Consider the following 24,244-nt stretch of genomic DNA (forward strand, 5'->3'; position numbering starts at 1 on the left):
TTTTTCCCGGGACGGGAAATCGGACGCTCTATTGCAGGGGTGACCAAAGTATGGCCCGCGGGCCAAACGTGGCCCGCGAGGTGATATTTTGTGGCCCGCGGACCCATTTTGAATGATCATGTAAAATGGCCCGTTGAACACTTGTTAAGTGATTTTACACTTATTCAAAATTAATGTTTATTTTAAAACTTATATATGCAAATCTTTTTCAATTCAATTCAATTCGGTTTTATTTATGAATAATCAAATTACAATTTGTAAATATTATGAACCTAACAGAGTTTTTGTGTTCATTTCAGCTGTGAGATACGTCTTAATTCGGTTTAGAGCAATTGTTACTGTTAATTAATGCATAAACAAGAGTAAGAAAAAGTTTTCAAAAAACTTACACAATTCAAATCTTTTTTATTAAAAAAAAAACTCATGATTTATCAATATTTTGATCCCCACTTTAGGATACATATAATTTCTTCAAAAAAACTAATAATTAAAACAATTTCCCATGTTTCATTGTGAGTGAAACTAGTAAATATCGTCAAAACTTTCATCATACATTTTTGGAAATATTTAAAAAACGTTCCAGTTTGACTTAGGTAGAATTCTCTAATAGTTGCAAAAATGTAAGTTTTCTTTATTAATTTGCAAGTAATAATGACCCTTTTATGAACTGACCCTCAAACTTACATTGCACTTCCTTCGGGATTTGAACTCATTACAGTTAGATAACGAATCTGATTGACTACCAACTGATTCAGGCAGACAAAATGTGGAAATCGGAGGATCAAGTTTGTTGCAAATATTTTACAAAGCTTTCGTCGATCAACTCACCCCTCCACCATTATTAAAAAAATGGCTCGAAAAACCAGGAGCAAAAATATATTTTCAAAAAACTTTAAAACTTAAAAAAAGTGCAATCAGCTGAAATTAATTAAATATGCATTCCTTTGCATTTAGAATCATTTGAGCATGTTTGGGTTTATTAAAAATAATTTGAATTTTAGTGAATTTTCGATGAAATAAATAAATGTTTTATCGTTAAAATAATGATTGCAGTTTAACTATACGGAAGCTTAAAACATTTTCTAACATTTTTTTTCATTGAAATGTTGAAATTCTGGCTCTCAACGATTTGTCATTACCCACACATAACTTATAGATAAAATTACGCCTTTAGATGAATTGTTCAACATGTAATGTCTCCATTTTATTTATTTTTTTAAACACAAGTATATTCAGCTAAAAACTTTAATTTAAATTACCTGAAACAATGAAATCAACAATACCGATAGAAAACCGTTATTTTGTGGTTTCTATTATTTTGAATTGAAAGTTTTTTATTTCAAAGAAATTAAATCATTTAAATTAAAATAACGTAATTTAATGTTTTGAATAACCTTTTTGTTAAATTGGCCCGCAAGCTCATTTGAGATTCAAATTTGGTCCGGCCTCCAAAAACTTTGAGCACCCCTGCTCTATTGTCATGTTATGGCACATTTTTTTGTAATGTTGGAACGACTGCGTGATTTTGACATTCACCATTCATAACGCCATCTTCGCTTACAAATCTGGAAAGTTCAGCAGTCTTTCGAAACTTGAGGCCATCTTCAAATTGGCGGTAAATCTTGAGACTTTTCTCATATAACTATTAAATGAACTGCTTTAATAGACCTGAATTACAGAAAAAGGCAAAGCTAAGCTTAAATTACCATGCTTCTCCAGATGACTGCCTAACTCTCTAACGCCCAATTTATTTTTAAGAATTTTATCCCTTATTCAGGAGGTGAGCAACTTGTGTTCTACGCAAAACTATACTTTTCATATTTTTTTTTCTGTTTTCTTGTTTCATTTTCAGTTTTTAAATTTGCATTAATTTGGGTTATTTCATGTTTGTATCTGATAATATTTGGTATATCCTACCATCTCACCCTTTTGCCTTTTTTAGTTTGTTCATGTTTAACTTTTTCATTATTTATTGTTTTTTGCTTATTTTTCACATTTTTGAGGCATAAACTGGACCATTATTATTGGGAAAATGTTAGTGAAAAAACGCTGCCAAAGTAAACCCCTTTAGAAATGCCATAAAATGAGCCAAACTTCCAAATCTGATTATTTTCTAAAATTGCATGGGTTTTTCTTTTCAATGCTTTTTAAAGATATTTGAAAAACGGATTTTTGACGAATTTTTAGATCGAAGCCCGCAAAGAAGCGGGGTGGGGTTGTAGAGGGTTAAAATTATGAAGATTAATATACTGAAATCCAACTTTAACAAATCGAATCTCAGAATCTTGTTAATGCCATCCCTTCACACTTAGGAGACCCGGAAGGCGGAGTCTTGTAGCAAAAAGAACGATACATGCCTGTGGATCCGTTGAAGAAACCGTAAGATTTAAGAGGGCCACATTATAAGGTGTTAACGTCGATTCCGATTTTTCCGTTTTGGAGATATCGTCATTGTATCGTCAAAATACGCATTTTTTTTAGACCCTATGTCGAATAGGACCACCCTTATTTCCATACAAAAAAATACAAGTCTATAAATGCCAAGACGGAGCCCTTTTGATTTGTATCCTGCTGGTTTGACACGGAATCGCTGTAAAGGAAGTATATAAGAAAACACATTTTGATTTAAAAAAAAATCACCAAAAATCAGGATCACCTCGGATCGTTTTACATTCTTCGACAAAGTTGTAGGGAATTAAATTTCCCACAAAACCTTCACACTTGAACAAATTTGGGCTAGGCCTTCGCAACCTGCTGGAAAAATGTTGAATCGATGTTTTCCCCTATTCATTTCGCGATTTTTCCATACACATTGCAACACTCAACAGCGACCCCTAAACCTTTACCGATTTGGCTCAAAATTGATACAGAAACGTATTTTTGCCTAAGGAATCGAGCCACAGATTGCCTCTTATTTTTTTGTATTGTCACGAATTTATAGATGGCCACAAAACACAACACATGATTTCCAGAACCACTTTGGAGTCTGGCCAGTTCTGTTAATCTCGAACCGGTTACCGGGTTCCCGAAACCGGCCAATTTGACTTCTTATGAGACCCTTTCATATCAAACTTCATGGAATCGAAAGATATGACAATCTAATAACTTAACTAACATAACAATAATTTTCCCAATACTCACGCTGCATCTGCACATCGGCAATCTCCTGCGGACTCTTGACCGCCCTCAAGCTGTTCCCCTCCAGCGGGGCACAACTGTAGTTCTTAAACTCCCGGCACGGCTCCACGTCCCAGTTCATCCGCGTCTGGATGCTGATGGCCGCCGCCCTGCAGATCGGATCGGCACACTCCGGCGGTGGCGGCGGCGTCGGATGGCAGTCGTCGTCCTCCGTGATGTAGCAATCGGTGGGCAGTTTGGACGGTGCGGCCGAAATTAGGAACAAAATCGGCGAGGCCACCAGCAGCGACGTCACGAGCAGGGTGGCCGCCGTGATGGCCATTTTGTGCACCGTCGAGGAACCCCGCAGCCAAATGCAGGGCGCACAGCAAACCCACCCGACGGGGTTCTTCAACGAGGGGCGACCAGCGGCGGCGGCGGCGGCGGCTGCTCCGTTGGCCGGTGCTGTTGCTGCCGCTCCTGTTCCGCCGGTGGAGGAAGCGGGGTTGGCTGCCTGGCTCACTGCCGCTAGCAGGGAAACAGCCTTCGAGGCGCCAAATGCTTTGCCACTGCCGCCGGAACTCTGCAATGAACGAGGGGTGGGGAATAGGAAGATTAATTCACGTAGGAGTTCCATGGTAATTTTTACAAATAAAATAAAACAACAAAAAAATCACAACATGTGGAAGAAAACTTAATAACTTGATAGAACCCCACTTTTCATGAAATCCTGTTTCTATGAAAAATTAAGCAAACTTTAAGTACAAATTTTGTGATACATTCCAGACTCGATTATCCGAAGGCCTCGGAAAAATTTCACTTCGGATAATCGAATCAGGAAAAAAAAATTTTTTTCGTTGTCTAATTTTTGATTGTTGAGCATAGGTATGACCGTCCCGCCCGTGTGGATTAATCGGACCGCGCTCTGGACTCACAATACAGAGGTCGACGGTTCGAATCCCGCGGCGGGCGCTCTAAAAATTCTTTGTGTAAATGTGGGTATTCGGCGCCGTCGCTCCGTGCCATACTTTCATACACTTAGGAGCCCAGGGCGGCGAAGTCCTTGTAGATAAAAAGGAAGACACTAGGGTTGGTACTAGCAATGGTGGCCGACAGCTATAAAGTCAACTTCGTTTTTTTCGCATAGGTATGACCCCTAAACTACGCTAAAATTATTTAGAATTTTTAAATCCAAGATGGCGGCCAAAATGGCGGTGATGCAATATTGAAAAAATGCATTTTATTTTTTTAAAGTAATCAACAACTCAAATTTGACTAAAATGGGGTCGTAGAACTCAAATTTTATGTTAAAAACAAGAAAATGAAAAAAATTCGATTTTTTTTTTGCTCGTGATTCGATTAGCCGAAGCCCATACAAACCTTCGGATAATCGAGTCTGGACTGCACTGTATTTAATGAATTTTTAATAGTTTATAAAACGCCATTACAAAATATAAATATTTTGTACTTTTTTGTGTAATAAAACACAAAATGTATATAAAAGTTTTTACAATGAAATACAAATCAGCATTTAGCTTAAAAAAAAAAAATCATATTTTTTTTCATAATTTAATTTCAAACCTCTTCCCTTCCCTTTCAAACTGCACCCCACCACGTGGCCAACCCAGCAGCTGTCACTAATTGGATTGTAAAATATGGAAAATGCAATGGCAATGGCCATCGTGCACCCGGAGAATGAAGAGAGGCACCAGTTTGCCCGCAGGATGCAATGCATGTTATGTTTTATTTGCACCCACTTTGGAGCTTTTGTGCTGCTCTGCTTCCAATTGCCTAGTCGTTATGCTGCCGTTTCAGAAAAGAAGTTGGCACGGGGTCTCGAATAAAGTGGTCGTTATTATTTACGGCGAAACGGAAAAGTCGTCGTCGAACAGAGTAGAAGCCTCTTTTTTTTCTCTCAAAAGCAAGTGGGATCGCCCTTTGTTGCGCTCTCAAGAATAACCAAACAGGAAATAATCACCATTTTTATTTTGCGCTAGTAGTGGGAAAGAGCGCAGTTGTTTAGGTTGTTTGGTTAAGTATTAACGGTTGAATTGAGCTATACTTGAATAAACATAAGAATATCAAAAAATAGTTGGAAATTATGTTCAGTATGCTATTTGACTAATCTTTTCCCTTAAAAATATGTGATATCACGGTTGTTTTTAGTTCGAAAAAAAAAATCAGATGACATAATTTCACGATATTATTTATTTTAAGTTGTGGAGAACTTAGGTACCTCAGATGTGAATAGAAGGGCTCAAAGCGGAACCTTTTTTGAACTGTCAAAACTTTACTGTTCGCCAGAAGCAGCAAGTATTGTAATCGATCATTAGGGAAATTTTTGTAACAAGCAAATGTGGTTTGTGGATTTTTTGTAGTGGATGTGAAGTCGGTGAAAAAGAATCTTTTTCGAGACTAGACTTTGGAAACAGTATTACTCATTACCAGAAAAATCGTTGTCGATCCATGCTATCTCCATGGAACCCACTTCCTGCTGGCTAATTCCCTTGTCAGTGCCCACCCGGAGGTCGTCTTCATCAGTTGATTCCACCCGAATGTTATTTTTGCAGACGGTGTACTTTGTCTCGAAATGTGCCCTGCACATCCGGGAGTTCTCGCCTCCATTTTGTTCCGAACCGATTTCGCAAAAATCCACCCATTTCTGACGCCGAACTTTGTCTCCCGAAAACCGGAAGAGACTTCCTTAGTGTATGTGCAGAACCTGGAGAAACACTCCTTACTGAAACGAAAATTTGGGGAAAAAAGTTCTTTGTCAATATGCACAACAGATTTCAAAACAAATTATTCAAGCGTTTGGAAAAAGTCACGCTTGTGCTTGAACCACCTCCTACTTTTTTGATGTAAACAAAGTGGGATCATTCGAAAATCACGTCTCTACACAATCTCTCTTTTCTCTTTTCTTTTTTTATTAAATTTTCTCACAATGTTACGACATTATTGAATGGCACCAAGTTTTTTTTTTATCAAAAATCTTATGTTTTATTTGGATGCAACTTTGTCAATCGATTACTTATCAGCAAGTCCAGCTCAAATCAGGTTTTTTTCTGGTACTTTTGTACCCGACCCTCTCCGATTTGAATGAAACTTTTTAGACATGTTATCCTTGGCCTATATAAGCCATTTTTGTATATATGGAGCCAATTGTACTAAAAAATGACATTTGAGAAGGTACGCACTTATTTTAATATTTTTATATTTTGTAATTTAAAAATTACTGTATCTCGAAGCTGTTGCATCGTGTCAAAAAGTGGTCAAAGACAAACTTGTAGGAAATTTGATGAGCTTTCTTAAAAAAATACACTGAAAGAAAAATACACGCCACTTTTATGCGATTTTTCTATTTTTATGTTTAAAAATTAAATTTTAAGGTGATGTCACGATTTTTTTTCGTTCAAATTTTTTTTGCAAAAATAGCCTAAAATGTGACAAAAAGACTCACGAAAAATTCAGGATGGTATGTCTCTCCTGAAGTAGTACAAAAATCATTTAATAAAACTGTTTTTTTTTTCGAAAAGTGGTCTAAACGTCAACATTTTCAAAAACCGATAGTGCGAATCGATTTCCCGGACAATTGTACATAAAAGTCTTCATATTGACCATTGTCCTATGTCCAACAATTGTGAAGATACAGCGGTTTTAAAAATAAAAGTGTAGAAAAAATGTTTTTTGATGATTTTGTACAATTTCTGTAAGACAGACTTGACATTTCAAATGGGCGTAATATTGAATGTTTGGCCCGTTTAAAATGATAGCTTTGATTTTCAATTTTTGAAAATATTTTTTTCGAAAAGATCGGAAAATTTTACGAATGTTTCATGTTTTAACATTGTAAATCGGACCATTAGTTGCTGAGATATCGACATTAGAAAATGGTGGGTTGTTTGGGTGAGACTGAGAAAACATCAATTTTCCTGTTTTTTTTAACCTTTGCATGGCAATATCTCAGCAACTATGGGCGTATCAACAAAGTTCAAAAAGGCAAAATATGGAGAATTTTCTCAGCTTTTCAAAAATATTTTTTCCAAAGGTGGGCAAACATGGGCACCAATTTTGAAAAATGAAAAACTGCGACTATTTTCAAAAAAGTTACCTAAAAGTGGTTATAACTTGGAAACGGTGCACTTTATCAAAAATTCACTATAGTACTTTTTGATATCATATTCGATTTTACATCGAAAAATGAAGTTGAAAAATTTTTGCGACCAATATTTCGATTTTTTGAAAAAATCTGTATTGATTCAATAAATCATAACTCGGTCAAAGATTTTTTGCCCATTCTGGAAATTTCTGAAAAGTTGGCATTTTATGTCCTCTAAAACATATCAAAAAATAAAAAAAAATAAAAATAGTGTTTTTTTGCAAATCAAGTTTTAGTGACAAAAAGTTAAATTAAAAATCACCAATTTTTTTTTACCGTGTATCATTTTTTTCAGTGTAGTCCATATCCATACCTACAACTTTGCCGAAGACGCCAAATCGATCAAAAAATTCCTTCAAAAGATACAGATTTTTGAATTTTCATACATCATTTTTGTATGGACAGCTGCCAAATTTGTATGGAAAATTATATGGACAAACTAATGATGCAAAATGGCTTCTTTGGGCATACCGAAGGCACCCAAAAAGTTTAAGCTGGATTAAAAAATACAAAAATTAAAATTAAAGAAAAAAGACCGATTCCGTAGAGAACTGCTCATATATAGATTCTCAAGGCAAAAAATCGGATGCTGCGGATGAGACATTTCCCGTTTAACTGTTGTTAAATTTTAAATGAAATGGTTTAATCTTAGACAGCCGGCTGTGGAAAGATAAAGCCAAATAATGTTTATTTATAGAATGAGGTGTTAAACGCAATGCTGCAATGATAGCGTAGTCTGATTTTTAATTATATAACCATTTAATTCATTAATTTGTTACGGAATAGACGCTACGAACTTAATCATCAAATGCCTTCCGATCTTCTTTCTGTTAGCTAGATGAGGTATTGATTTTCGTTGCCTCTCGAGCTACGATGCTATGGAGAGGGCTTAACACACAAACAACCGACGTCGAGCCCTCCGAGCTACGGAGCTATGGGAAGGTCTTTTCAACACAAAAAAAAGACTCGCGCACCACACAACGTTCTTGATGAATCAAAATATTTTTTACGCGATAAAACTAACGAACTCAACCGTCAAATTGCCTTCCAACAAGCGATGATGAAGAAAGGGCTTTAAGCACACAATAACTCACCGATTAATATAAAAAAATTCAAGATCGATCTTGTTTTATAGCAACAGCGCAACTCACTCCTGATTTTCACGATCGCGAATACAGCACAAAAAGAACACCACAAAAATCCATCTCACAATCCTGATTTGTTTTTTTTTTCATTTTGCACACACACACAACCATCCGCTTGCGCTGACGGAACATTATTCCCACACAAAAGAGACGAAAATTATCGCGAAAAAACAGGACTGCGCGTCCCCAGAAGCACTGCATTTATCTTTCAGCTGGAATTGCTCTTATGTCCAAAAAAGGCTAATTTTGCATCCTAGGTTCTCCGGGGACAGTGTCAATCAGATTTTTCAAGTGTCAGCCAGAATAAAGATTCATCCTTCTCAGTACCAGATTTTGCCAGATTTTTCACTTCATGCCCATTTTGAACAACTTTTTGATTAAAATAAATGAATTGAATTGAAAATAAAAAAATAGAATAAGTTTTTATTTGAGAGAATGTATATTAAACATTTTTGAGGTCATAAAATAAATCAAACCACCTGAATTCTACAAGTGTTCAATTCATTCATTCCTCCCTCCCCTTCACCATTGAGAATGGTTGGATTTTGTCTGCCAGATTTTTCCAGATTTTTGATCGATACTTTGCCACATTTTCCTAATTTTGACCTGGTAACCCTGGTTGTCAGGTCAACATTGAAAAAAATGGCCAAGTACCAAAAAAAACTGGAAAAATCTGGCAGACGAAGATCAAACAATTAGGTGAAATAACTTCATGATTCGAATTCCCGGTCGCTTCGAAACCCGGACACTTCAATTATGTGGATATAAGTTCGCGTAATTTTTGTCAAAACTGTGTTATTTGATGAATTCTACCATCAACTTTCATTTCAAATATGTTTGGACGCTGTAACCAATGCTAAAACAATTAAATTAAATTAAAACATGAGATAACCAAAACTTCGCAACATTTCACTGAAATATTTCAAAGGCGTCCGAAGCACCGGGAAGGCAAAGCAGAAATTTTTGGTTCTAATTTCCTTAAATTCTAGCAACTTTTTTATACAAAACATTTATTGTTTTGATGTTAACATCTTATTTGAGACCTAAAGAATGTCATTCACTAAAAACTAAAAAATAACAATATTTCCCAAATGCATTCTAATCAGTCGAGTGCATTGGGCCACGCCCATTTTCTTATTTTCAGCTTAGTTCTTTTTTTTTCTTCCAGCGCTCTTTTGGGTCTGCTTAGTGCTGCCAAAATTGATGCAATTTTAAGCGAACACTCACGAAAAGTAGCATTTATAGAGAAAGTTTCCTGGCATCACTGGCTCACTCCAACAGGCGCTGCTGGTGGTGTTGGTGGTGCGCTTCTCGCTCGGTTTTCTTCAGCCTTCGATTGGAATGGGTCGTCAAAAGTCAAACGTCAAAAGACTTGGCGCATTTGTTTTTTGATGGCGCTTGCTAATTATTTACATGTTTCGGGATTATTTTTCAAGTGACTGACTAATTAATTTGCAAAAGAACATGTTGCCGGTAGTTGGAAGCAATTTTATATCTTAAGCGCTTTAAAATCGTTAGCGCAAGTGAAGATATTGATGGCGACTTTCGTTAAGCAGTTAACCTCTGAACTTGCGTGTGGATATGTGTGCCAACAAAATGATGAGAAATGGTCTCGCAAAATATAAATTATGATCAAAAGTGCATTTAATTTGCTCTTTTTGGCCAGTAAATGGCATAAATTTGCGTGCTTACTTGAGGCGGTGTTGTTGCTGGTAAGTTTATAGCCTAAATAGTATTTTTGGAGCTATAATCGAGCATCAAACTCTTCATATCTTCTGGGCCTTAAGAACCTCGTGATTTGTACTCATATTGAATGGGTTACGAATCTGAGTACCTAACATCTGATTAAGGCAGGATAAAATTTATTTAAATTTTCTTAAAATTGGAGGAATATTTCTTGAAAAATCCAACGATTTATCATTAAAGTTTCATATTATTTAAAAATAAAATCACGCACTTTTACAAAATTTGTGTCGCCCTTCTAAAATATGTTTAACAAAATAAATTAAAAAACAATTAATATACAAGTGAAATCACGATTGTATTCAGTCAGAAATATTGTATTGATTTCAATGATTGTTGAGGCACGAAAATTGCAATGTAAAGCAAATGAATGATGTTTGGGTTGCTTTTTTTTATTTTATGATTTAAATAAAATTAAACCAATTGATTGGAAGTTTTTTGTACAAAACTATTAAAACACATATTTTTGTTTTTTAAATATTTAAATTCCAAAAATGTTCTGAAAACACCTAAAGTATCAGAAAACATACCCCGATAGTTGATTTTTTTCAGCTTATGGATTGATTTTTTTTTCAATTTTTTGTATTTTTTTTTTCTTATTGGCCCGCAAGCTCATGTGGGCTTCAAATTTGGCCAGCCATTCAAAAACTTTGAGCACCCCTGAAATAGAGCAATTCCATGTCAAATAGGGAATCGGTTGTACCCGTCCCTCTGCGATTTCAATGCAACTTTGTAGACATGTTGTCCTACGCTTATATAAGCCATTTTTGTGTATATGGAGCCAGTTTCACTCGATAATGACATTTGAGAAGGGCGTAAGTGTTTTAAATATTTTTGTATTTCGTAATTTAAATATTGCTGTATCTTGAACCCGTTGCATCGTAACAAAATGTGGTCAAAGACAAACTTGTAGGAAATTTGACGGGCTTTCCGAAAAAAATACACTGAAAGAAAAAAACTGGATGTATGGGCTTACAGATATAAGCTTATTTACTATCCAGGTTACTATACTACACTGAAAAAATATTTTGTTTTCAGTTATGAGCAATATAATAAGCTTATATCTGTAAGCCCATACATCCAATTGAAATATGGTCAAAGACAAAGTTATGCGAAATTGGACGAGCTTTCCGGTTAAAATATTTTCGAGAATGAAAAATCAAGTCGTTATAGAAACTGCCAAAAACCATCAAAAAAACTATTTTTTCAACATTTTTATTTTTAAAACCGCTGTAACTTCGCAACGTTTGACTTAGGACAATGGTCAATATGGAGACTTTTATGTAAAATTGTCTGGAAAATCGACTCTCACGTTCGGTTTTTGAAAATTTTGATGTTTAGAGCACTTTTGAAAAAACAGTTTCAGTAAATGATTTTTGTATTTTTTTAGGTGAGTTGCTCCATCCTGCATTTTTCGTGAGTCTTTTTGTAACATCTTAGGCTATTTTCACAAAAATTTTGAACGAAAAAAATCGTGGGCTCACCTTCAACGAAGTTGACTTTATAGCTGTCGGCCACCATTGCTAGTACCAACCACTAGTGTCTTCCTTTTTATCTACAAGGACTTCGCCGCCCTGGGCTCCTAAGTGTATGAAAGTATGGCACGGAGCGACGGCGCCGAATACCCATATTTACACAAAGAATTTTAGAGCGCTCACCTTCAAATTTGACTTTTAAACTTAAAAATCAAAAAATCTCATGAATGTGGCGTGTTTTTTTTCTTTCAGTGTATTTTTTCGGAAAGCCCGTCAAATTTCCTACAAGTTTGTCTTTGACCACTTTTTGATACGATGCAACGGCTTCAAGATACAGCAATATTTAAATTACGAAATACAAAAATATTTAAAACACTTACGCCCTTCTCAAATGTCATTATCGAGTGAAACTGGCTTCATATTCACAAAAATGGCTTATATAAGCATAGGAAAACATGTCTACAAAGTTTCATTGAAATCGGTGAGTGTCGAGAAAAAAGTACCTAAAAAATTCCTGTTTTGGGCTGGAATTGCTCAATACAAAAAAAAAAGATGTCCGAAGTCCCAGAAAAACCAAATATTTTTTACAGTTGAACAACGGGACAATGCAGCAATTCTAAAACTTAAACCTTTTTTTTATTTTTCTGTAGAAACATTTTTTTCGGAATTATGAGTACGCCATTCAATTGGGCGTCCAATTTACATAAAAGTTCTTATGACACCATATTTATATCTCTTCTGTTTTGAGCAAACAAACTCACACTTTTTGACATTATGACAGTTTGCCTGAATTTGTTTGCAGAAACGTCAGCATGCTTTGTTTGCTAGTTTGGCAAACTGTCAAACGCAAATAAAAAAGTGCGAAAGTATTTGACATTTGGCATGGTATAATACCTCCTTTAGTTAAATCCAGTAAATTGGGAGGGGTCGTCACGATATGTCGAAAAATCAACCTAGGATACGTGATCAAGTTCCACAACCACCCTTTAAAGCATAGTTCCTGGAAAATCGAAGAACCCGTTTACAATCAAAGCAGACGTCTTTGGGGATCAAAAAGCGGGTCTGATGAAATTTCCTTTAAAAAACGCATGCTTTAATTGAAAAATGAAAACTAAAAAATAATCAACGGTCTTGATAAAGTCATTTTTAAATCCTTTTTACTATTTATTTAGTCCTATTTCACATTTCAGTGAGTGAGTAAGTTCCAAATATTTTTTGAATCAGGTTCTCATATTAATGATTCCAATGCTACTTCATCTCAAACGATGATATTTGCAAACAGAGTGACGCACCTGCCGAAACTATGCAAAACGGTTTAGATTTTTCCAACCAGTTTTTCCCAGAATCCTTCCTCTCAACGATACAAGTATTTTCGTCACTTCACGGGCCCATCGTTATGTAAAGCTTCCAAAAATACCACCTCAAAACTCACTGGGAAACACTCCACCTGGCCCGCACACCTAATAAGCCCAACCGGCGGCCGGCCTTCCAAAGTTCACCACACCGTGCTTTCGATTGAATTTGAAATATTCAAATCAGAAGCAACGAACCCCCTCCGAGCCCGAATCAATTCGCGCTGGATTATTTATGACGCGAAAACCTTCTCGATTTCCTTGGAGCTTGACTTCGTTTGGACTGTCTTGAGTTTTCCCCCTCGGTTGTACTCACTGCAGCAGTACTACAGGAAAATGTAAATGAGATCAAAATAAAATTAAACAAAACTAAAGCTAAAAAATTACATAAAAATAAATATAAAAATTCCCAGCATACCTCCACCTTACCTTTCGCTCGCTGGTGTGCTGCTCGGTGGTGACGACCTGTTCGATGACCTGCACTTCGATGTCGTCGGTCCGGAGCGCCTGAACCGGGTGATTCGCGTTCGGGGGCTGCAGGTGGGGCGCAACCGCGTTTCCGCCAACAGCTGATACTCGTGACGTCATCGCTTCGCCCGTCATCGATTTTTGGGCCCCACCAAGTTTCGCTCAAAGCTCAAATACGGGTTGGGTGGAGTGTGTGGGTAGAGGTGGGTGGAGGCGAAGAAAGAAGACGTCACTGAAGTCGTCGAAGGAAAAAGTTGTCTCTTTGTGATGCGCTCTCAGTTACAAGCTTTCGAGGGAGAGAGAGGGTAAAAAGGAGAATTGTTGCACACTGTTATTCTTAGTTCTGTTATGGGAAAGTGGAAATAGTGTAAATATTTCAATAAATTTATCCTATAGGAAATTTATCCTACACAGCAAAAAAAGTAGTAATCCAGCTGCGTGTAAAAGGCCTGGGTGTAAAAATTGTTTTGCATTATTTTATGAAATTCAGTGTAATATTACACCCTGAAATATGTAGCACATCAGTATGGGAATCCTACTTGAACGAAATGTCAAGCTTATAAATGCGTTAATCCTTTCCTCCCTTCATCGGTCAGATGGCCGAGCGGGCTAAGGCGCCAGTCCTTACTGATGGTGCTGGGTTTGAATCCCGTCGGTTACAACTTTTATTTTGTGTTTACAAAAATTATACATGCATTGTGTAATATTGAGTGTCTTTTTTGACGAAGGTGATGTGCATGCTTTTGCATGCGATTTTACCATCGGATTTTTTGCTGTGTATATGTAACTTAAACTGATCGTTTGCAAAAATTTAATGTTTACATCTATATATATATAAAATTTCGATGGTTTTGTTCGAACGCGAATCAGTTCAATACGGAGCGTCGGATCGAGGAGCTCTTTGTTGCGTTGGGTTCGTATAAGTCCAAGGAAGGTTCTTACGCCAAAAAGTTACAACTTTGGCCACTCTGGAACCGATTCCGGAAAATCTGCAGATTGTATGGGAAAAGCTGCGTAAAATCAAATTTTGATCACAGGAGGCTGAATTAGCAAACAAGCAAGAAACGTCAGGAAACAAAAAAAAGGCAGGACGAAGTTTGCCGGGAAGAACTAGTTTTATTTAAATTGTTTTTAATTTAACATTTTTTTAAAACATTGAATTCAATATTTTCAATAAAGTTTCTCAAAAATCGTTTGTAAAATATGGTAATATCACAAATGTGTCAATTTGAATTAGTTTCTGTAGAATTTCACATTTGTACACATTATTTTGGGTAAAATTACTCAAAAAAGATTTATTACTCAAGCAAACAATTTTTCAACCGTCCACAATTATTTTTTTAATGTGTGATAGAGGCTCTAAAAACATGATTTATGAGACACCCTTTAAATCATTTAAATCTAAAAATTTAAGTAATCTTCAGATCAACGGAAAATTATTAATTTAGATTTCGTTTCCATAATCTATTTTTGTAACAATATTCATGGAAGAGAATTACTTCTTAATTTCCACACATGCTCGAGAATACATACAAGATTTGAGATCCAATAAAAAATATTTTTTCGATAAGAACATTAATGCTGGAATTCAATTTATTTGAATGAGCTTTTTTTCGGCCATAATGCTGTGTATTTCTTATAATTTATTTTTTGATAATCGTTTTTTGCAGTTCCAGCGCAAAACTACTTACTTTTCCTGTCATTCTCAGACGTCGAAACTGCCTTCTTTTCTCTACAAGAAATAACAGAATCGAAAAGTAACACTTTTCAAAACAAAAGCTGAAAATTTCCACTTTTCAGCACTAAAATCAGGAAAAGTAAAGCTTTTCAACATTTTTTTTAATTTAAATGATTCATTACAGAAATACTGGGAAATTTGACTTATAATTCTGTTAAAAGGGTGTTTTTAGGAATTGCATAAAAGGTTGTATGGAACTCTTAGTAGAACTCGATATTTTTATAACCCTTCGTATTTATCCCACTCGATAAACCTCGTTGAATAAATGTACGACTCGTGCCAAAAAAATCCACTTTTTGCAACTTGTTGCAAAAACTACTATTATAATTCATAAAAAATGTTAAGACATCAAACATTATAAAACTTTTGGTTTTATAAATATATCACAAGAAATTATCTGGCATTAATATTTGCAGGAAGAATAAGTTCTTTTCACGATTTTTCATTACCTGCTCATATTAAATGAAATGTAAAGCCTCTCTAAACAATTTGTTAAATAAACTTTTTATAAATGTTCCTCTATGTAGCAAATGCAAACACTCACTCCCCCCCCCCCCCCTCCTTCAAGTCGGCCTGAATAATCAGGGGGCAAAAAAAATATTTTTTTCGAAAAACTTCAAAATTTTAATGAAAATTAAAGTTTAATCAACCGAAAACCAGTTAAAATGCATTTTCCTGCGTTTATAATCATATTTAGCATGTTTGAACTCCTTTGAAGACATTTTAAATTTTCATGAAATACCAATGTACAGTCCCACGAAAAGTTTTTTTTCGCGAAAAACTAAAATCCGTTAATACATCGATATTTTGAAAACTAATGATTGGAGCACAACTGGGCGCGTGTAAAATGTATTTTAAACACTTTTTTCATTCAAATTTTAAAACCTACACAGAAAAAAATATTCCTGTAAATTTACATTATTTATCATGTACCAAAAGGTATCAGGATAAATGATGTATATTTACATTAGGTTCATTGGAAATTTACATTAGTTTTGAAAATTTACATTAGTTTTGGAAATTTACATAAGCTCCAATCTAGTAATTCTGATTGGCCAATGGGAATGAGAAGCTCGACTTGGATTGCAGTAGGAAAAGGGTGTGGCCTTTGTTCTATTTTAAAATTATTGAAGCGGGCAGCAAAAGGAAATTCTTATTTTAAAAAGATGTTTCACAGGTAGGGGTAACTTTCTCGTCGACGGCCAAGCGGAATTACGCTGGACTGGAATTGAACGGACGACGGGTAGGATGTTCGGTGTTACTGCTGCTACCCGCTGCCGACTGAGCCATCTTCGCATTTTGAAAACGAGCGGCTACAGCATCAACTTGTTCAGGTCGAGGCTCAGGCAGTGGGCCAGCGAAGTATGAGAGCGATAGAAAGAGAACCAAATATAACTATTTTTAGTTCGGGTAGTTTTGAAGTCAACGTTTGGCAGAAATACATTGGATATATGATTTACATTAAATAGGAATTTACAGGAAGCCGAACACGGGAAGAAATTCATCAGATTTGAGTTTCCATGCTCAACGTTTCCATTAGAGTCATGATTTACATTAGATTTAGATTTACATTGGAGTAATTTCCATGACTTTTTACTCTTTACATCTTATTTCAACATAACATTGAGTGAGTTTACATAAGAAACAGTAATTACGTGCTGTGTAAATTTACATATTTTTTTCTGTGTAGGCTTGTGATTTCAATTTTCAACTCCTCACCGGTTGAGAAAAACTGCTTTAATCCAAACCCATTCTGAAATCATTTCAAAGGTTTTGTTTTTAAACAAATTAAAAGCGAATAGCGTGATTTTGGTAGAGTTTTTTTTGTTCTGGCTTCAAGTAAGTTTTTTACTCAAATTAAATAACTTGATGTTGGAACATTATGTAAACAAATAAAAAAAAATCAAAGATTTGTTTATGTTTGAAAGATTGTTAAAATTCAGACAAATTTGCATAAATAAAACTCCGATGAACATTTTCAACTGAAAAAAAGCCTTTTCAAGCATTTTTTTTAATTTCTCAGGAAGTTTTATGGTTGAAGAATAAAAATAAAACTCCCGGTTTTCCCAGAAAAAAAAGAATCTTTAAAAATCACGCAGAAATTATATTTTTCATGACTAATAACTTTTCAAGAACAATACCTTACTGGTTTCAGCTCAACTTTGCTTAAATTTCGGGAATTCCCGGGAATTATTCGTATATTTTTATGGAAATCACGGAAATTCTTTGGATCCCGCTTTAGGTGACACTGAGAAAAAACATTTTTCACAAAGCAGCAATCGGCAGCGATCAACTAGTTCTCAAATGAAAAATTGTAGTAAATCTTCACAGCCTTTGGCTAATGCAAACATTTTTCAAAGTTTTTGTCCCTCGGCTCTTGTCGGGGTCGAGGGGTGTGTAAAAAAAATAATAATAATATTGAAATAACAAGCCATACACAACAAATTTTTTTTTGCTGAAATTCAGTAAAGTTTTACTGAATTTTCATCTACTGAAATTTCAGTAAACGATTCAGTAATTTAGATTTTACTGAATTCTCAGTTAACTGATATTTGTCACTTTGACAGATGATTTACTGAAATTTCAGTAAAATGGTTGTCAAAACAACTGAAATTTCAGCAAAAGAAACGTCAAATTATTTTGCTGAAAATTCAGTAATTTTCTTGTGGCAGTTTGACAGATCATTTGCTGAAGATTCAGCAATCATTGCTGATATTTCAGTTATCAAAATATTTTTTTGCTTGTCATTAAAAATACTGTTATTAATTCATTTATTTCATCAATCGTCCAAACCTAAAAAACAGGTGGTTAGCATCGAGGCATTTGCTATTAACATTTTTCTTACCTTTGTTTCTAAAGATCACAATACGAAATTTTAAAAACAACACAGTTAAAAAAAGATTTTCTCTCGGCAGCATCCAAACAATATAATAAGGCAGAAAGGACATTCCAGTTTGACAGATATGCAGTTACTGATTTTTCAGTAATGTTTTTGTTTGTTACCGAATTTCAGCAAATGGTTACTGAATCGCATTCAGTTATTTATTTTACTGAAATGGCAACCCAAAATTTGCTGTGTAGTTTCAACATTTACATGGAAAAAGTGTTTTAAAATGCATTTTACACTAGTTCAGTAGTTTTGCAATCATTAGTTCTCAAAAAATGTAAGATTTGACTAAAACAAAAAATATAGCGAAAACAACTTTTTGCGATATTTAGCATCGATGATTTCCAATTTTTTTTTTAATTTTTAGGTCAACCCAAACATGCTAAAAATGATTCAAAACGCACTGGAATGCATTTTAAATTGATTTCAGCCGATTGCACTTTAATTTCCATTTTGGTTGTTTTTTTTTCGAAAAATAGCCCCCTGAAAGGGGAGGGGGGGAATTTAAGATAAAATTATACGTTTAGTTTTTCAATATAGTTTTATTTCAATTCAGTAACAACTTTTCAAAAGGGCGAATCCCTCAGATGTAAACAAACTGAGTTTTTGTCAGAATCATATAAAGCGAACAAAACTGATTCTAAAACACCCTCCATCATCTCAAAATTCCGAAAAAACGTATTTTTACAAGCAAAAAACAAAAGGGCTAATCAACGACATCAATCAAAACAAACCAAATTGAGTTTTCGCCCTTGTGTTTTCACCCAATCACGAGGGGCGAATGTAGTGCTTTCTGCAAGTTCCGACGTATATTTAGAAACAATAAATTTTCATTATAATTTAGTGAATTTTAACCTGACAATCCTCAAAATGGATCAAAATGTATGTTTCTGATGTCTCTGAACACAATTCCACAACAAACACAGATTTGTATGATCCTAAATACATAACTTATTAATTTCAATTATTGTAGTATCGGATCTGGTCTGGTTTCACAATCTAGATATGAAGGTCCATAATTTACCGGTTCTTGGAACATCCGGGGATTCTGGGTCGAGCAGTTGCAGGACAAAAAGTTAGTTTAGGAGGAATGCCGTACAAAATCATCGCCTCCGTAACCATTGAAGCTATGCAAAGATTGAGAAGGCAGGATGGTGTCGCGGGGTGGCCTAGTCGTCAGGTGCCATGTCTCCCACTTCCGGCGGGGACACCCCAAGGAACGTCACTTCAATATAGACCACATCGTCAAACCAACTTGCTACTTACGGTGTATCCTGGCTCAACGAGTCTTGGCCTGAATCGGACTCCTTATGAAGGCTTTCTAGACCAATTTTTTATCACTGAGGTTGCAAATATCACTGTATTATCACTGACTTTAATGTTTCACAATGATAAAATAGTTGTTTCACCACTTTTTTCTTTAAAAACCCGAAAAATGAACAAAAAACAAAAGGGCGAATCTGTTGTTTACTTCTGCTTTGTGGCGTAACCTGACGGGCTAATCCGTTGTTTTGGTTGAGTGGGTGGCGAATACGGTGGGGCGAAAATGTAGGCACGCTCTTCAAAAAGGCGTAATTTCTTTTTCTCAATTTTTAATAGCAAAAACACCTTAATTAATTTCAAATTGCTCTCTATGATGAAATTATTGCTATTTTCTATTACGTTTTGACAAAATTGATGGTTTTCATGCTTTTTTGTGGAAATAGGAATTGATAGGTTTCGCCCTTTTGAAATGTTGTTACTGAATTACCCCGAGAGGCTGATCGATGTTAGCCCCAACGTCAGAATCACTCGTCGGGAAATTCAAAGCTTTCCTCTCACTGTGCAACCAAAACCAGACGCCACACATCCACAAATAATGTCGACGAAACCATCATAAACCACTCTCACTGTTTTTCCCTCTCAAAGGCCACCACCGACGACGCCGCCATTAGAGAAGTGGTTTGTTTATTTACACTTGTACTTTCGTATTTGTGTGTGCTACCCTCCCCACCGCCTACTCGGACCATAACAAATCACATTGAAATATCCCACTTTCCGTTCTCACTCTCTATTTTCCAGAGAGAGTCGTCGAAATCCGTCAAAGTCCTGCAAAACACGCTTCTCTTCGAATCGCGTTGTAAACAAAACTCAACACACAGCAGGCGTCGGAGGAGCACGTGCTTTCGGCGAATCTGCACATGCTCTCTCCCACGACGATGGACGCGTCGCGACGCTTTACCAACACAGCAACGCGGAATGATGGAAAGCACGCCAAATACTCCCCCACACACACAGCTGCGGGCGGGAAAACAACCACCAGATGGCCGCGGGAGATTTTCCCTTCTTGGATGTTTGGAGTGATGTGTCTGGGGTTTGAACATTTTGCAGACAAGTTAGATTTTAGTAGAAGTTTAAAGACGCGAACATTTTTTGACATTGAATTTTTTTATAACTATTGATTCCCACAAAAATCTCTTCAAAATCTTCTTATGAAAGTAATACAAAATTTATAGTAATACAAAGTCAAGTCCAAGTCCAAGTCAAGTCAAGTGTATAAATCATAAGCATTCGAACAGTTCAACTACAATAAAATGTATGGTTTCGGATTTAATTGCTAATCTACAAGCGATAAAAATAAACGTGAATTTTTGTGGCATTTTTCTCTTCTTACTACAGATTAATAATCGCTTGTGATTTATAACCGACCAAAAATTCTACTTTAACTACACCCATATATCATCCCGAATCGATTGATGTAGCAAAAAAAAAGAGACGTTAATTATTCTCCCCGCGATAAACAGCGCCCCTTCTGTACCAGAGAAAAACACCCACCCATTCGACATCAATCAAAGCAAATTTCAAAACAGACGAACACGTGTGGCAAACATCACGGCACCGCAATGTGAAACTGTTTCAAGATCAATCAGTCTGCGCGTACAACCAGCAGCATCCATCGACATCACTAGGGCGTCCAATTTTCCCGGGTTTTGTATTTCCCGGGAAACGGGAAAAATATTTTTGAAATCCCGGGAATTCCCGGGATCCCGGGAAATTTTTGAAACAGTCATAAAATCTATGTTATCATAATATTTGTTAAGTTTTCAAGCTTTAAATCATAGGATATGCTCAATAATAATAATTGGCAATCTACACTTCAATCTAAACAAGGACGACAGTTTTTAAATAACTTAGAAAATATTGGAAATAGATTTTTTTGTTTTTTTTTTATTTTGCTTTGGATTAAAAAACAACAAATTTCAATTTCAATGTGATTCAAATTAAATAATCCTAATTTTTATTACGATTTAACTGTTCTGCTCCAGGATGTTACATTTGCAATTCAGAGATTTGGAGAACCTTTCAATTGAGATCAATTCATAAGCCTTTGCAGGGAGGATACATATTTCTAAGTTTAGATTTTGCTAACTGGGTGTTCTTTAGCAAAATCTAAACTTAGAAATAATTCATTTATAAATTATGCTATATGCATTAAAAGCTTGAAAAATTTCTTTGAAAATATCTAAAAAACGAAAAGCGACAACAAAAGCAGAGGAAATTCGGAACTACAGGCTGAAAAGGTACAGGAGATTTCAGAGCAATAAATTTGAAAATCGGTGTACTAATTGTTTTGTGCTGTTCCTTTTTTAACCGAAGCTATTCAAAACACGATGCAGCTTAAATAGCTGTCTTAATTAGATACATTTGTCGTGATTTGCTCCAAATCCGGTGTTTGATGAAAAATAATTTAAGATGATTTTTTTTTCAAATTCAAAATTATAAATATAAATATTATACCCAGTCTTCAAAAAAAAAAAAAAACATAAAATTCAATAGAAAATATTGAAAGCGACATGGAATTTTGTGGATCTGTGAACTTAAGTTAAAAAAAACCCTGATAAGCCAAATTAAAGCTGATATATGTCGAATACCAATTTTAATGCTTTAAAATCCGTATTGATTACTATGTATTCAACTATTTCAAAAACCAAATCAGAATTTCCAGACCAAAATTTGATTTTTTTTTCAATTTCGGGAATTCCCGGGACAAATTATGAAAATTCCCGGGATTCGGGAATTCCCGGTTTTGGGAAAATCCCGGGATTTTTGTCCCGGGAATTCCCGGGATGGACGCACTAGACATCACTCATCACAAATCGAATTTTCCGCTGGCATCAGCAGATCTGGAAAAAACCCAAATCCTCCCCCGCTTCCTGACCTCAAAAAAACTTTACCAATACTAAATTTGCAACCACCACAAGAGTTGGAGCGAGGGAAAAAAAGGGAATGGGATGAATATTGTTATACTCTTATACTTTGGTGTGCGGTGACCCGAGTGGGTGAAAGTTGGAGATACGTTTGCAGCCTCTACTGCCCATTTTTTTTCTCAATTTTTTTCATTCCATTATAATATTTTCATATAGATTTATCATGTTTAGTTTTTTGTATATATATACGGGTCATTCCATCTGAAGCGGAACTGCATTTGAAAAATACCTTCTCCGATCCTGCTAAAATTTGGCTATCAAACAATCCCGAATTTCATCCAAATCGGACCACCCCTTCCATTTTTGTACCTCCGCAAAAAATCTACTTTTTGCTCAGGAACCACAAATCTTAGAAGGTCGGTCTTAGACTGAAGGAAGCTGTACGTAAAATCCATTTCCGAGATCAAAATTTTGAATATGATTTTTTCTACCTGTATTGTGCATTTGAAAACTTTAAATGGTCGTATCTCGAAACACCCCAACTTATTTTTTTTATTTGACCTCACCATCGTATTCCCTGGCCAATTTTACATAAGAATCCTTTTCGACAGAAATGAATATGTTGGTCAATAATTACTACTACAAAAACTACAAAGTTGAGTCTAAGACCGACCATATAAGATTTGTGGTTCAGCAGCTATCGCCGTTAGAAACTAGGAGGTTCGCTCAAAAAAAAAATCGCCAAAAAGTCGATTTTTTGCGGAGGTACACACATTAAGGGGGTAGTCCGATTTGGACGAATTTCGGGAAGAAAATTTTCAAATTTGCATTTTTTTTTTGTGCACAGTTGAGATGGAATAGGTAGTTTTAAGCCTATTCTACAAATCACTAATTAATTTGCAATTTTTGATAACTTTTAAACCCTTAGCTTTTTTGACATAAAAAGAAGGGTAATTAATCAACTGCAGAAAAATGCATTTATTTTCAAAACATTGGCAGTCACATTAAACCAGCTGAATCAACAAACCCATAATTTCAAAAAAAAAAAATGAAGCACTGGTTTTGCACAGTTTTTGCATGCCTTCATAAATTACCAATTCTTTGCATTAGGTATTTAACATCTGAACTCCCAAGCTCGAGAAAAAAGAGGAATTTATATGGAAATTCCCCCTTTTCCTCGAACTTGGTAGTTTAGTTGTTTAAAAGAGGTATTTTTGTAAAATATTTTAGAGTGATTTTGAATTCTTATAAGCATGAACAGTTCATTAAAAAAACAAGTCACGGTGTTTAAAATACCGTTATTATGAAAAAGTATGCAATCCAAGATTTTGGGGTCTATTTATTCCTTACACCATTGGGCACCTCTGAGCAAAAAAAAAAACATTCGCTGATGTAGTTTTCGAGATACATCCCTTTTAAGATGTTACATCCGATTTTCAATAAGAAAACCAAAACGATGCATATAATTTCAGCACTTTAATGAATATGCATTTTATGATAATAATGAATTTTGCTGATGTAGTTCTCGAGATGCAGCCATTTTAAAATGTTGCATCCGACTTTATCTTAGAAAACCTATGTATAATCGGTGTAAACAATCTGAAATAGCATTTTAAAACGGCTGAATCTAAAAAACTACTTCAGCAAACCTTATGAAACTCGTCCCAGATTAGTCATTAGACGGAAAAACCCCCTCGTGGAAAAAAGGCCTCGTGGTTAGCAGCTTCGGTCGAAAAGAAACCCAATACCTTTAAGAGCGAGTTTTTCACCGATGTGAAACAGGTCGTATCGAGGTGCTCCGATTTGGATGAAACTTTCAGGGTTTGTTTGTCTATACATGAGATGAACTCATGCCAAATATGAGCCCTCTACGACAAAGGGAAGTGGGTTAAAACGGGCATTGAAGTTTGAGGTCCAAAAAACATGAAAAATCTTAAAATTGCTCGCATTTCCGTAAAACTTCATCAATTCCA

At 35.4% G+C, this 24,244-nt stretch overlaps 1 protein-coding gene across 1 annotated transcript in view; it reads right to left on the reverse strand.

Annotated features, from left to right (window-relative positions):
* The window catches only part of LOC120423723 (uncharacterized), a 60,813-nt gene that overhangs the window by 31,981 nt on the left and 4,588 nt on the right, over positions 1-24,244 (reverse strand). Inside the window, exons 2-3 of the mRNA XM_039587628.2 lie at positions 13,421-13,745; positions 3,142-3,700 (exon numbers count right to left, since the gene is read on the reverse strand). Coding sequence (XP_039443562.1) covers positions 3,142-3,700; positions 13,421-13,594 — 733 coding nt within the window. The 5' untranslated portion in view covers positions 13,595-13,745. The remainder of the gene's footprint in view (positions 1-3,141; positions 3,701-13,420; positions 13,746-24,244) is intronic.

This window comes from Culex pipiens, chromosome 1, assembly GCF_016801865.2.
Source record: "Culex pipiens pallens isolate TS chromosome 1, TS_CPP_V2, whole genome shotgun sequence".
Classification (NCBI taxonomy): Eukaryota; Metazoa; Arthropoda; class Insecta; order Diptera; family Culicidae; genus Culex; species Culex pipiens.